General features: G+C 44.7%; 1 protein-coding gene across 6 annotated transcripts in view; it reads right to left on the reverse strand.

Moving 5' to 3' along the window:
• The window catches only part of ANKRD44 (ankyrin repeat domain 44), a 766,729-nt gene that overhangs the window by 285,824 nt on the left and 466,551 nt on the right, over positions 1 to 14,354 (reverse strand). For all 6 annotated transcript variants that reach the window (XM_078680434.1, XM_078680433.1, XM_078680431.1 and 3 more), the window contains one exon: positions 6,432 to 6,572. In XM_078680434.1, coding sequence (XP_078536560.1) covers positions 6,432 to 6,572 — 141 coding nt within the window. The remainder of the gene's footprint in view (positions 1 to 6,431; positions 6,573 to 14,354) is intronic.

Raw genomic sequence — 14,354 nt, forward strand, 5'->3', positions numbered from 1 at the left:
GTCCTTGCTTTACCCGTATGGAAGAGTCCTGCCAATAGCTAGTATACATCTGTCTCCAGAGGCAGCAAAATAATACAGTTGTCAACTTTTGTATTATTCAAAAAAGAAAGGAACAGCTACCATTTTGTTGGATTTTGTATGGTTGTCTGTTTTGTCTGCTGGTGGGTGCTACCTCCAAATGTATCTTGTTGGCCGCTCCGACAGAGAGCAATACATTTGCTCTTCAGAGCAATGCTTTGTAAAGGTTATTATCAATTTGCACTCGCTTTCAAACCCAAAATCTAGTGGAGCTGATGAATGCCTTAACGAGGGTGTGCCTGAACTATTGTTATTATTAAATATTGTTATTATTCTATCAACAGAGTTAAGAATTTAAAACGAGGTGGCAAGCATGTGTCTGACCATCTACGAACAGCGGGTCGAACTAGGGCTGGGACCATTTCACTCCCTCCCAGAATCACACTTAAGGTTGTATGTACAGCGTACGAAGTGGACTGGTGCATATGCCGGAACGCACAGAAAGTGCCAGCCAACTGAACCCTGGCCATGACTCTTCAATCAGCCCCTTCTAATGTGATCCAACAACGAAGATTCAAAAAACGACAAAAACAGAGAAGCAGGTTGTGAGGGTATTGGATACAAATGTTCTGGAATCCATCCGAGAATAGAACCCTACAACCAGCACTTCAGGAAACATGTGAAAAACGGACTGACCCAGTTCATCGACGACTGAGAGTTCGCTCTGACGAGGACAGAGACTGAAGAATATCTTTTAAAGAATTGCCCTGTCATCGTTAGGTCGTTAGGAATCGAATTATCTCTCCTCTTGGAATGCAGGGTATCATCTCAGTCCAATTGCTATTTGCTCCTTTGTGCCAGGCATATCAGAGGCAATGCATATCACTAAGGACACCGGTCATGATGCAACTCCATAAACGGAATGTGCAAGAGTAGCAGATGTTTTTATTCCTTGCTCTATACTAAAAAATATGCAAATATTGAAGATAAGCAGCGGCAGCTCTCCTGTACTGGCGGAGGAGCGTCGCCCCACTTCCAGCAGATGAAAACATATAACATGTAAAATAAAATGATAATAAACCTACTTATTATGATTTTACTTTACAATATGAGCTGGAGCCAAGTCTTGTAGGCGGAGCCATCATCTGACAGCAGTAGGAGGAGTGGCGGGCACAGGGCACTGCAAGTGAGCATGATGGTTTGGCCAACTGTCTTTTGAAAGTAGCAGGCACAGGCTTCCCACTCCTTGTTGGCGCATAAAACAAGCCCGCTCCACCCAATCCTGGCGCTTCTCTCATGCCGGGTAATACCAGCATGAAAGGAGCATCTGGATTGGCACAGGGGAGTCTGGGAGCCTGTTCATTGGGAACTGCAGAACACTGAGGAAGCAAGGCGGTGAGGCGGCAGGTAAGTTTCCTTTTTTCTACAATGATTATTCTCGTCTCCCGAGCTGCCCCACCACTTTTCCATGCTAGCATCCGCCAGACCAGAAGGTCTAAAAGAATGAATCAAAGTATATTCATCTGGTGACTAACTCAATGCTTCTCCTCCTTATATGTAAAGCATAGAATGTATAGATAATAGTTAGAATAAAATAAACACAATATCGTATGCCGACGACACGCAGCTGGCGGTGACACTCAGTGGGGACCCTGAGGTGACTGCTCCCAGATTCCGTGCAGGACTTATAGCCGTGGCTAACTGGATGCGCATTAACTGTTTACAGCTTAATGCCAAAAAGACCGAGGTCCTGATTTTAGGGAAGCAGGCGGAACTCTGGGGAGATCAGTGGTGGCCTCCTGAACTGGGGGTGACTCCCATCCCAGCTGCCGAAGTTAAGAACTTGGGGGTTTGGCTGGATCCTACACTCTCCTTTACCAGCCACACAAAGAAGATTGCAGCTACCTGTTATGGTATTCTGCGAGGACTGAGACCAGTCCTCAAATTCTTCGACCCCCCTACTCGGCAACTGGTGGTCCAAGCCTCCATTCTCTCTCGGCTGGACTATGGGAGTGCACTGCTGCTTGGAGTGAATCAGGCGGAGGCTACTCGGCTGCAAAGGGTGCAGAATGCCGCAGCGCGGGCCATTGTTGGCCTTCCGAGACGTTGTTCTGTCTCCGCAGTCTTGACTTCTCTTCACTGGCTGCCGGTTAGACAGAGAATTAAATTCAAGGCCCTCTGTCTAACATTTAAGATCTTGAAATTCTCCTCTCCTCCAGCCCTTGTGGGTCTTGTTTCCCCCTATGTTCCCGCGCGGGCGCTCAGGTCGGAATCTTTATATCTGGCAACTAAGACCAGGTTTAGACTGAGTAGGATGGGTGGTCGCTCTTTTCGAGTTCTGGCGGCAGGATTGTGGAACTCTCTTCCTGTCCATATTCGTGCCCTGAACAGCCTGACTCTTTTCAGACGCGCCATAAAAACTCATCTGTTTGTTACTATTGATTGATCCCCTGTCTTTCCAGCATCGATCTGTTGTGTTGTGGTACTTGATCTGGCGTCAGGACGCCCCTTCGCTGGGGCAGCTGTGCGCCTAATAAAAGTTATTAACATAACAATCATCTGATAATTACAATAGCATCACTTCATTTAAGCCAGTCTTCTGATCCAATAGTTTCTGGTGTATTATGGGGACATCAAATACCGCACTTGTGGGTGTTGATACGTTTCAGATCAATGGTGCTATTAAAAAGATCCTGTGGCAGGAAGTTTGGATGATGCCTTTTTAGTAGAATAAAATAATAGTCTTTAGAGGTGAAGTAAGTGACCTAATTACTCACCAACACTTTACTGCGGTCTTTATTGCTTTCACTATTAAAATGTAGAGCAATTATGTTTCGGTAGTAGGTATTATTACCTAAATAAAAGGTAGCAAATTTAACAAAACAAACAATTGAGAAATAAATCATCAGGACCAATACAAAATCTCTTCAGGACAGAAGGAAAATCCAAAAGTCGAAATGTTAGGAAACTAAGCTTTGGATCAGAGTGTGCTGATACAAATTCAAATATTTTCAGAAATAAAAGTACAGCATTATGGCATGGAAATTTCCAGTCAGGTAAGTCCACTGTGTGATCGCATCAGTGATGGCATCAGTTGTGCCATTTAAAATAGCATGGGTGATGTCATTCATGATGTAATTTGGGATCTCATTAGCGATATCACGTGAGAGGTCTTGGGCAGTGTATGACAGAGCATAACTTATGGTTTGCATAGAAGCCCTGGAACAGAGTTGTAGTTTTTTGTGGAATTTAGTTTACTTTAGAACCAGATCTTCACTTTAACCGTGGTTATTTTTCGGTGGATTTCTGAGGTGGTGATAAACATATGGTAATGTCTAAAGGGCATAGGTAAACACAACTCACTCTTAACAATATGGATTTGATGTATGACATCCATATCCAGAGCCCACCTTCAGACATGCAGAGTGAGTACAAGCTCAAGCGCCATCAAGTCTGCCGGGCACAAGAGGCCTATGTTCCACCGGGCACACCCAAGAATAGTTCCAGCCGTACATAAAAGCCTCTGGCAATAGCTAGGCCCCGCACCATGTGCCATTGCGCCACTGCACCTATGGCACGTTAACTTTGGCTATGGGCTGATGGTTTGGCAACGAGCACAAAGCCTGGAGTGTGGTGAGGCCCTAGGCCGGCACCGGTGTCACAAGGCTCAATGCGCATGACCTGTGCAGCACAGGCACTGGGATAGGACCTGGTTGCAGAGCATATCCTGTGCCAGATCCACTCAACTGTGTCCATTGAGTTCAGCCATTGTCCTTGCCCTGTGGGCAGCTCACAGAAAAACACCTAATCAGAGACTAGGTTAAACAACTGGGTTACAATATTTTGGAACTGGGTTAAACAATGGGCACTAATGGTGCGTCTGATTTTGTAATATTTTCATTAGATAGCAAGATCACTTGTGCATCACACACTTCTTTGTGAAATCCATGTGTGATTGATTAGTCACTAGTTCAAACTGGAGCAGGGATTTATCACAAACTTTCATTTTAACTTTTTGTTAACTTATTGTAGCCTCTATGTCAAATGCCCAAGGATTAAGCTAGTTTAAGAATCACGGTTCATATGCAGCAGGGTAACTTCATGTCAGAGGTCGTTTGCAGCAGGCAGTGACAGTATCATGAACTATATGCAGTACTTTAGTCTAAGTGTCGCGGGTGCTGTTTGGTGACATTCTCAGTGATACAGGACTTTTCCATTATGTAAGTCCCTGTGCTATGGCTTCTCTACAGAAGGTGCTCGCTATGTGATGGGCCCATGGAGTATGGTAGTCTCTGTGTCAGGGGACCTATGCATACCAGCATCTACTTGTGGACACTGTAAAGTAACACAGATTCAGCGTAATTGGGACCATGCACTAGTGCAGTAAATTGGTATCATGTGGGTTTATGAAATAGTGTTTGAGTGTCACAGGAGACTTTGCAGCAATACAGAGTATTAAGGTTGTGGTCTGATAGTGTAGTAAGATTTAAATGTGCTAACACATGCAAATACAAACCTGCACAAATGATCAGCCCCTACTTGTGCTGTGTGTCTTTTGCAACCTGCCTCTTTCTGTGTCTACTGTGCCTGCGCTCATTATTTATTTCCCAAGCTTGCGGTGCATGTATTAGCACATAAGAGCCAGACGCATTGTTTATGGCAGTGCTTGCTCTATTTACATTTGCAGAATTGCCATGTCTTGAATGATGGGGTCTAGCAAGAAAGATGAGTGATGGAGACCTTCACCTAACCAGAGCGGGCCATCCATCTGCCACTGGAAACTTAGCAGCGCCTTACCCCGAAATGTGGAGAGAGAGGAGTGGGTTGACAAAGCTCCTCAAACCAGAAAGGACCCCATTAATCTTTGAATATCTCAAATTGTAAATGTGTTTAATTTAATATCTATAATGTAAAATAATGTGTAATGCAGCGATACAAAACCCCATTGATGTACACCTTTTTAATCATCTCTCATCCTATCACTAATGCACCTTGCTCCGAAAGGTTGAAGCAAGGTGTGCCAAACATCACTTTGCAAAGTCATTACGTGAATTACATTAGGAGCCTACAAGAAAGAATAAAGTGGGCATCAGGAACAATGTAATGTAATCTAATGTAATTTGCACTTGTATAGCGCCTATCACCCAGGGGTCTCTAAGCGCTGTACGAATACCGCTGTGGAACCCTTCCTGGCCTGTTCCTGCGAGGTGTCCACTCCTGGGCACCCCCAAGGTGAAGCCAGGCATCCTAGCGTTGTTAGGGACGGTGTGGAGATTAAGCAAGCTATCGCCCAGAGTTGCAGAGTGGAACCCATGATTAGAGTAGGCACCGAGGCGAGAATTATCGGGTCCGAGGACATTGAGCCCAAGACCCTGCCGCGACGGGGATTGAACCCTGGTCCCAGGCCAGACCTCTGCCTCAGGGTCTGCCGCGCTAATCCGTGAGCCACAGTTCTCCACTATAAATATGTTTCAATTACATACAGAATTTGAGGAATGTAAAATGTATGTTTAGGAGGTAGAACATCTAAGTGGAAAGACATCTTTCGAAGAATAGAATTGGTCCGAGAAAGATCGGAAATGCATGTGTACCCGGAACCCAAAAACAATTAGTGGTGAATTAGTATAGGGAAATATGAAATCAATTTGAGTGGTGGACAGGTTGGTCTGTTATTTGAATTGAAAAGGATAGTGGAGGGATAGAACAGGGAAGGGTTTTCATTTATATAGCGCTTGCTACCACTGATGAGGTGTTGTTTTGTCTTAAAAACATTGATTAGAATATACTGTCGATGTCAGGCTTTTTGCTGTGCTTAAGAGTACAACGACTGCAGTCATTAATGGCTGCAGCAAAAGAAGGTGACGTGCAAGTGATGTCAGATCACCAAAGGTAGATCTATTTGGAGTGAAGATCCATGGGGTGAAAGCTGGTACATTAGGGGCAGGGAAATAACTGCCTGATTCATTTTCCACTCATGGAATCACTCTGTCCCTCTGCTTTCGAGTGACATCCAAACTGTGGATAAAGGTTTGAAAGGGAACACCAGTACGAATTCTCAAAATATTGCAAGGTCTTTTTTTTACAGACCATTATGTATTTTGGCCTAATGAAGTTTAAAACTAAGCCACTGGGGCAGTGGTCCCCAAGGCCATGTTGGCTATTCTTCCCCTATGGCGCTTTCCTGGCAGGGCTGCCAGCACCAGACCACAGCCCACAGCCCCATCCTAGAGACGTCCTCCTCCAGGGTGGGTCTGGGCTGAGAATTTTTGCCATGGCGAGTCAGGTAAAAAAATCACCAAATACATACAAAATCACAATTTGTGAGCACAATAAAATATGTTCTGGCATTGATAAATAGACATTCTGTCCTCCTCTCCCTGCAACAAACAATAATTCAGAAATATTCACTTTACTTTTTGTCCATATCGGAGGCTGCTGCGTAGTGCAGCGCGGTCCGTCCCCAGTCATCGGCCTCGTTGATGTTGGCCCCGGTGTTCACCAGCATCTCGATGCAGTGGAAGTGACAATTGGCAGCAGCATAGTGCAAAGGCGTCCTGCAAAATGAAAAAACGGATTATTTTGGACTCCGCATGCGGCGGACGAATAAGAAGAACTAAACAACCCATGGCCAGAGGTGGCCTGCGGAGAGTGAAATGTGCTGCTGTTCATACTGGACCTGAACTGCACGAATCAAAAGAGTGAAGTAAGCCAGCCTGGCTTCCTCCAGGAGGATGTGTGTGGACTAACTCCTCCCAACAAAATAGCAAAAAAGGCGCCGAAATAAGGTACTTTACAACACTGTTTGCAAATACATTGGCTAAAAGATATAAATTAGTTATGTTTCCTCATGAAATGTTCTAATTTTTTTATGTTGTGTCAAACAAACGTCACTCCCCCCACTGATTTGAAGTTCACTCCTCCCAAAACAATTTTGATAACAAGGTTGGTAAATGGTACATTTTTAGAAAAAAAGTCCCCACAATATGCCTAAAAATCCATAAGCGATACAGTCAGCTCTAAAAATGCAGCTTCACATAGGCTGGGATAGCTTATGTGTATTCGCAAAAGGATTATCACCCGCGAGGGTATCCTGGCGCAGAGTTGGCATGGTTTATTATTTCAATTTTCCTCACTTCTATATTTTACATTCTTTCGAAAGATTCTCAGCCATATAACACAACTGATTATAACCTAGAAGAAGCAAGCTAGCAATAAATACACACATCTACCATTTTCAAGTTGTATTCTGCAGAGCTACAGATTTTAGAGGCTCATAAATCTTAACTATAATCTTGGTTATGGAGACTTACTAGTTCAGACAACTGACATGTTGCACCAACTAGACAGACATAAGCTTTTCGGTAATACACACAGTTTTTTTTAATCAAGTGTGTATTTCATTTTGCAAAAATTAACAACATAATCCAAAACAAAAGGTAATAATATTTTTGAAAAAAACCTATTTTGTCCTGAGATATCAGCTTTTAATTTTTAGTAAATGCATGTTTGGTGCTCAAACATTGATTAGTGAATTTTACTTGTAAAGCTGCCATACATTCTACCTTACATACCTATCGATCAGTGGTTCTTAACCTTTTGAATACTGCGGACTCGCATCTAATCATTACCGGTATACCCAGAATCATTATTGGATTTGGGGGACACACACTGACTCATTACTGGAAGTCGGGGACCATGGCGAAAGCTATTTCGATGATTTCAATCGCATAACAATCAAAAAAATACAGACATGCATTCATCAAACAAATACACATATATATTGTTTTTATTTCAATAGGAAGGTTGTACATTATCTACATTCAACTGTAAAAAATATATTGTTTGATGCACTTACATTGCTCTTACAAACCAATCTGAGGATATAAACTGCATTTTTAGCCCCCGATTTCAAATTCCTTAAACTTTACAGAACGTTTTAATTTTTCAATTTTACATTTTGCTTCTTTACTTATAAAGACTTTATTAATCTGTTAATATTATTTAAATTTTCTAAGCAGTCACAGACCCCGCGTAGGCATCCCAAACCCCCAGGTGTCCCCGGACCACAAGTGGAGAACCGCTGCTGTGATCACCAGCTCATTCCCTTAATACCTACAATATGCTAAGAATTACCAATGTGCAGCAGTATCCAAGTGATGGGTGCCATTATGGCATGGAAATCCACAAAATACAGAGAATACTAGCATTATGCGTGGGCCAGCTCTTGTCTAGATGCGGGTACCAATAAGCCATTGATAGCTGCAATATGCCAGCATTATACTAGGAATAGGCACCTTCATGCCATGCATGCTCACAAGAAGCTAGGATTTATCAACTTTATACTGGGACCCCCATTACAGGAGTTATGGCAAGGGAGTGCATCAGATACTCACCTATCTCTGCCTCCACCCTGACACACACACACATACAATCTGACACACACAAGCACAGACAAGCAGACACACACATGCACAGAGTAACATTCAATATTTCTATGTCTCCTTATCTACAGTCCACTGTGGCCGACGTTTGGATCACAATCCATGTCAGCTGTCATCTTGGTTCCCACTTGCATCCTTTCATAGATCTACAGTTGCATTCCTGCAGCATAAGTCTCTGCACTTACCTGACAGGAGCCGTGTCACAGTAAGTGTGACACGGTTTAAGATGTTTTCAGACATCCATGAGTGGTGTTTTCTCAGAAATGGGAAGTGAGTGTGCTTGAGAGTAGACATTGTTAAAAAGGATAGTGCTTCACCCACATATTAATAAATGGAGGCACATGATTTTTCGGTATTCAAACCAGCAGCTGCAAGCAGGGCCGGACTGGGAACCGAAACCGGCCCTGGCAAAGTGCTCAGCCGGCCCCCCTCCCCCGAGGGGTTGGGGGTGCGACCGCGCTCTTTGCCAGGGCCGGTTTTCGGACGATTTTGTTACAGGGCCGTTTTTGCAGCTACGGCCCTGTAACAAAAACGGCCCCTAGGGACCCAAAACCGGCCCCCACCCATGCGGCCCACCGGGGGATTGCCCGGTGCCCGCAACGGTCAGTCCGGGCCTGGCTGCAAGTACATATTGAATAGTGCACGGCCTACGGTTGAGCTTTTTAGAACACCACAGGGGACTGCAGCTTGTCCTCAGATGAAACTTTTTGAGTCGAGCCTGCGTGGGCTGCGCACATGCGCAGTCTCGCTGGCAAGATTTTATGTTTTTAGGTAGCTTTCAGTAACTGGCTTTAAGCTCCGCCCCTCTTTAACATTGCCCGGCGTCGCCCAGCCTTCGGAAAAGAGTTTTGTCTGCCGTACACTTTTCTCTTTTTCTGTCGTCCCACATGGCCACATAAAAATAAGAAACCTTTTACTTCAGAAGGAAAGCAGGCGAGGCTGTCCAAGTGGGACGGCAGAAAAAGAGAAAAGTCTACGTCATGGCAAGCGATGGACTTTAACGGCCCCCTTGAAGCCTCCTCTATTTTTCGCTGCTTTCTAAGCTTCTGATGAGCGAGGTCCCCATTGGTTTTCAAGAGCGCACATTCCGGGCAGCATATGCACTGTAAATTTTATTTTTGTTTCTTTAATTTTAGGTCATGCATCTGAAATGAGGTTGATTCGTTCGTGTTCTCCCTTTGTTTGCACACTAGGCACTTTAAATAAATAGTGCGGCACAGGGGCCCATCGGGGCTGGAGAGAGTCAGTGAGTCCCTGTGCAGGGCCCACAAGAGGCCATTGGGGGTCTCCTCCCCCCCCCCAGTCAGACAGCACGACTCCCAGTTCTAGGCTGTCTGTTCTCTTCAGTAAGGCCAGAGGGGTTGGGTGAGAGTCAGTGAGTCTCTGCACAGGGCTCACGAGAGGCCACTGGGGTCCCTCCTCCCAGCTCTAGGCCGACTCTTCTCTTCAGTAAGGCCAGAGGGGCTGGGTGAGAGTCAGTCGCAGCAGGCAGAGCGGACAGCTTCCAGGCATCACAGAGTGTCCGTGACGGTGTCTCTGCCTTGCGTCTCCATGGCAGGCAGTCTCTTGTCGACCCCTTTGTAGCACTGCACCCGGCGGAAGGCCCTAATGGGTAAAAGTCCCAGCTCTGAACTCGCATCAGGAAGTCACTCGGGAAACCTTCCAGCCCGATTTGGTGAAATCATAAATTATGTTATGATTAAAATGAGGCAAAGACTGCCCCCGTCACTGCCAAGTTCTAGAGTTTCAAAGTAGGAGTACCTTCCACGTGGCGTCCGGTCAGCATGGAGAGGCAACGAAAGTCCCTGTGCGGGGCCCACAAGAGGCCATTGGGGGCCTCCACGCCCTGCCCCCTCAGTCACACAGCACAAGTGCCTGTGAGGGTGTCTCTGCCTTGCGTCTCCATTGAAGGCAGCCTCTCTGCCTGAGTCTGTAGACTCCCCCCTACACCCCCACCGGCCTCAGGGCGCTAGATAGTCAAGCAGCTGCTCCTGGTCTGGAGCACATGGCGCAATGTGCGGGAAGCAGAGTCTTTCACAATCCGGGTGCAGCGTGTAGGTTTAGGGCACTTGAGCTGCTGCTTGCAGTTTGTTGGCTGAAGGGGTACAATGTGTCGTCCATCGGCGGCAGTGCTGCAGTGTGTAGTGATTTTGCACAGTTGAGTGGCCCTGCAGCATCTCATCACTGCGCAGAAGTGATGCAGTGTGTAATAAGACACGTTCACTAGACATTGGGCAGTAGGAGTGCGCTGGTGCAGCGTGGTCTTTGGGCATCAGGGGTGCTGCGTGCAGTCTTAAGGCATCAGTTATGCTGCGTGTGGTCTTTGTGCATCAGTGGTGCTGCGTGCAGTCTTAGGGCATCAGGGGCGCGGCATGCAGTCTTAGGGCATCAGGGGTGCGGCGTGCAGTCTTAGTGCTTCAGTTGTGCTGCATGTGGTCTTCGGGCATTAGTGGTGCAGCATGTAGTCTTTGGCATCAGTGGTGCAGTGTGCTGTCTTTGGGTATCAGTGGTGCAGTGTGTAATATTAGGGCAACAGTGGTGCAGCATGTAGTCTTTGACCATCAGGGGTGCAGCTTGTTCCTTGTGCACCAGGGGTGCGGCCTGCAGTCTTAGGACATCAGTGGTGCAGCATGCAGTCTTTGGGTATCAGTTGTGCTGCATGTGGTCTTCGGGCATTAGTGGTGCAGCGTGCAGTCTTTGGCATCAGTGGTGCAGTCTTTGTGCATCAGTGGTGCAGTGTGCAATCCTTGTGCATCAGTGGTGCAGCGTGTAGTCTTTGTGCATCAGTGGAGCAGCGTGTAGTCTTTGTGCATCAGTGGAGCAGCGTGTAGTCTTTATGCATCAGTGGAGCAGCGTGTAGTCTTTGTGCATCAGTGGTGCAGCGTGCAGTCTTTGGGCATCGGTGCTGCAGCGTGCAAGAGTTTAAGCTATTAGCATTGCAAATAACAATGCCTTTTATTTGTTTTACAAACCAAAAAGTAAATAAAAGACATTGTCATTTACAATGCCAAAAGCTCAAACTCACGTAAATGCGAGATCTATTGCATTGCAAATGCTTGTTGTCTTTATGTACTGTAGGCAGCTGGAGGAGAAGCGTCTCACACTATTGCCATGAAAGCCCTTGCTCTGTTCCAGGATACAAACTACACTTTCATGATGAACCATGCTGAAAGCTGGTGACACATTAAGAAGACCTGGTAAGTTAGGGAGTCGCTTTCATCCAATATGTGATGAAAACCATCTATGATTTTCAACGAGCCTGTTTTGAAGCCTGGGCAGAAGCCGGACAAGTAGTCTATAAGCAGCTGTTCCTTAGCGACAAAGGTGTTCAATTCAACTGCTGTACATCACTACATAACGTCCCTAACCAGGGGAGAATTGATACTGACTGACAGTTGGAAAATAGACTCTGGTCAAGGTTGTTTTTTTTAGGGCGAGGAGTGGTTTTGGTCTGTTTTTAATGCCTCTGGAAACAATCCTTGAGACAGTGGTACGTTTATTTGTGTGCGCTGTTAGTGTGCACCAGACAGACTCAAAGATACGCAAATTGTCTTTAAGGAGGGTAGAAGTTAAGTAGTCTAAAATGTAATTTGTTAGGTTTCGTTTTTTGACGATGGCAGATAGCTCATCCATGATCACAGGTTTTTGGGATAAAAAGCCACTCACGGATGTTTCAGTCTGATATCGTCTCTAATGGGTTAACCCGTTGAGCGCGGCGCGAATTTCGCAGTGGTGCGGGCGATTTAATCAGTGGACAGGGATCGCAAGACCCCCGGCCATCCGCAGCACCTAAGGGGTTAATGTTGTTGATCGTGGGGTAAGGATTTTATTACATTTATACAGATGGGTTTATGTTGTCTGCTGATTGTGGAGTCGTGTTAGAGTGAAAATGCCAGAAAACTAAGTGTGCAAAATTTGAAGAAATGTAATTTTGCTTTTAGACAGGTTCCTTTGGCAGACCGTGTATACATGCACTCTCTTGTAAGTCATTTTAATTTAATAAGAAGGAGTGGCAAAATGTTTTTATGCTATTCACTTCCAAATTTCCAGTTAGTCTTTGTGAGAACCAGGACAGACTCCAAATTTTGCAAGATTTTTATTAGTTTAAGGGGAGCCACGAGTAGATAGTCAGCTGCAAGACGTTATTGTTATTCAGGACTGCAGTACTGCTATCCATAAATAAGAAGTTCACATTTTGGAAAAATGTTCAGTGTGTATACAGCGAATTTTTTCAGAGATATAACCCATTTTCTGGTGATACAAGTCATGATCAGCCTAGGAGGAGTAAAAGTAAATAAGCAGGAAGATGGGATAGGAGCCTGGCCAGTCAATTACTTTGACAATGGAACATCAAAAGAACATGAGCTGCAAATGAGAGGTTGTGATTTCAACCTTTATTGTGATTAGTTTGTAAGGAGCATCGAGTAAGGTTGTGTAGAAGTATGGGATTCTCTGGGGCGATGTATGATTTAGTTGCTCTAATTGAGCATGACTTTGCTGAGAATCGATCAATACCATTTGAGAGAGCCTGGCATATTTAGTGAAGTGATAGGTGAAGTTCATGTAGAGCTTTGGAGGGTGGTAGACCTCGTGAAGTTATATGGTGCAGATTTATGGTGTTGAATGTGGTAAGCCTGTTGAATGAAAACAAACTTTACGCATTCCAAGTTTGCTTGTTTGCAAGTGAGTGTGGGCTTGTGGATGATGGTGGTACCCCCACCAGACACAAGTTGTCTGGTGACACAGATGATCTTGTAACCAGGCTATAAAAATGAGCATATATTGGTTTTAAAATGCGAGTTGAAGATAGGACTCGGTCATACAGAGATGACTGATACAGTGGTTTGTGGTGAAGGAGGCAGTTTCTGGGTAGTGAGCAGTAGTGGACCTGGCACTGTGAAGCATTTCTGAGAGATGTAGAGTTGGTGCTTGAAGTATTAAGAACTTGTGTGCTTGGGTGCAGTGGTTATACATGAGGTTAAGAATATTAGAGCTTTTAGGGTGAGAGAAAATGGGGCGTGGAAAGGTCCTGCAAATTTTTGGGATGGGACAACTTGTGTCTGGTATATTTGCTATTGAATGCTTGGTGGTGTAATTTTTCAACTGCAGTACTCTTTGAACCCTTTGTTTTGTTTCAATTGTATTCTTCGTTTTGCTACTTTACATAGGTTTGGCATGGACATTATAAACTCTGCATTTCTTACTGTTTTGATATACAACACATGCATGCACTTTCTCTGATGGTTTCCTTGCTGCATAGATCAAGTTACTAAAACATTACCCTCATTGGAACCTGCAAAACCCTTTCAAATGGACGGTGGTCATTGCCTACAGGTAAGTTTCTCACTCAAACAGAACCATCTTGCCAATAGCACTATGACGTTTAAAATGAAAATAAACATAGGAAATGAAGGTGTGTGGGAGAATGCATTATGTTCATTTACTGGAAAGGTAGTCTGTCTTAAGGTAGGTTTCAGACTACTTCACCTCAAGTATTTTTTTTTATTTCTGTGCAACATTTGCTGCCTCTATAAGCCTATGTTTCACTGATGTCTGGTTTTACAGTGTGGAGCCTGGGACGAAGAAAACGACTAGAATGGACACTGTTTTTGCAGTGTTATATAGAGCAAACTCACCATGTTGCTATCGCTACAGTTTTGTTCTTACCACTCCCACTAACAAAAAAGTGATCTCCAGATTATATAAAATGATTAAGGATGAATGTATAAATGAACCGGACAGCAATTGGGAGAGATGGAATACCTGTCTGCCTGAGCCGATTTCGGAGAAGGATTGGAAGATTGTATGTAAATTGAAAGTGACACTTATTATGAATGGGAATCTACGCATTATTCATTTTAAATCTATACATCAGGTGTATTACACTCCTGCACG

Source organism: Lissotriton helveticus, chromosome 3_1, assembly GCF_964261635.1.
Source record: "Lissotriton helveticus chromosome 3_1, aLisHel1.1, whole genome shotgun sequence".
Classification (NCBI taxonomy): Eukaryota; Metazoa; Chordata; class Amphibia; order Caudata; family Salamandridae; genus Lissotriton; species Lissotriton helveticus.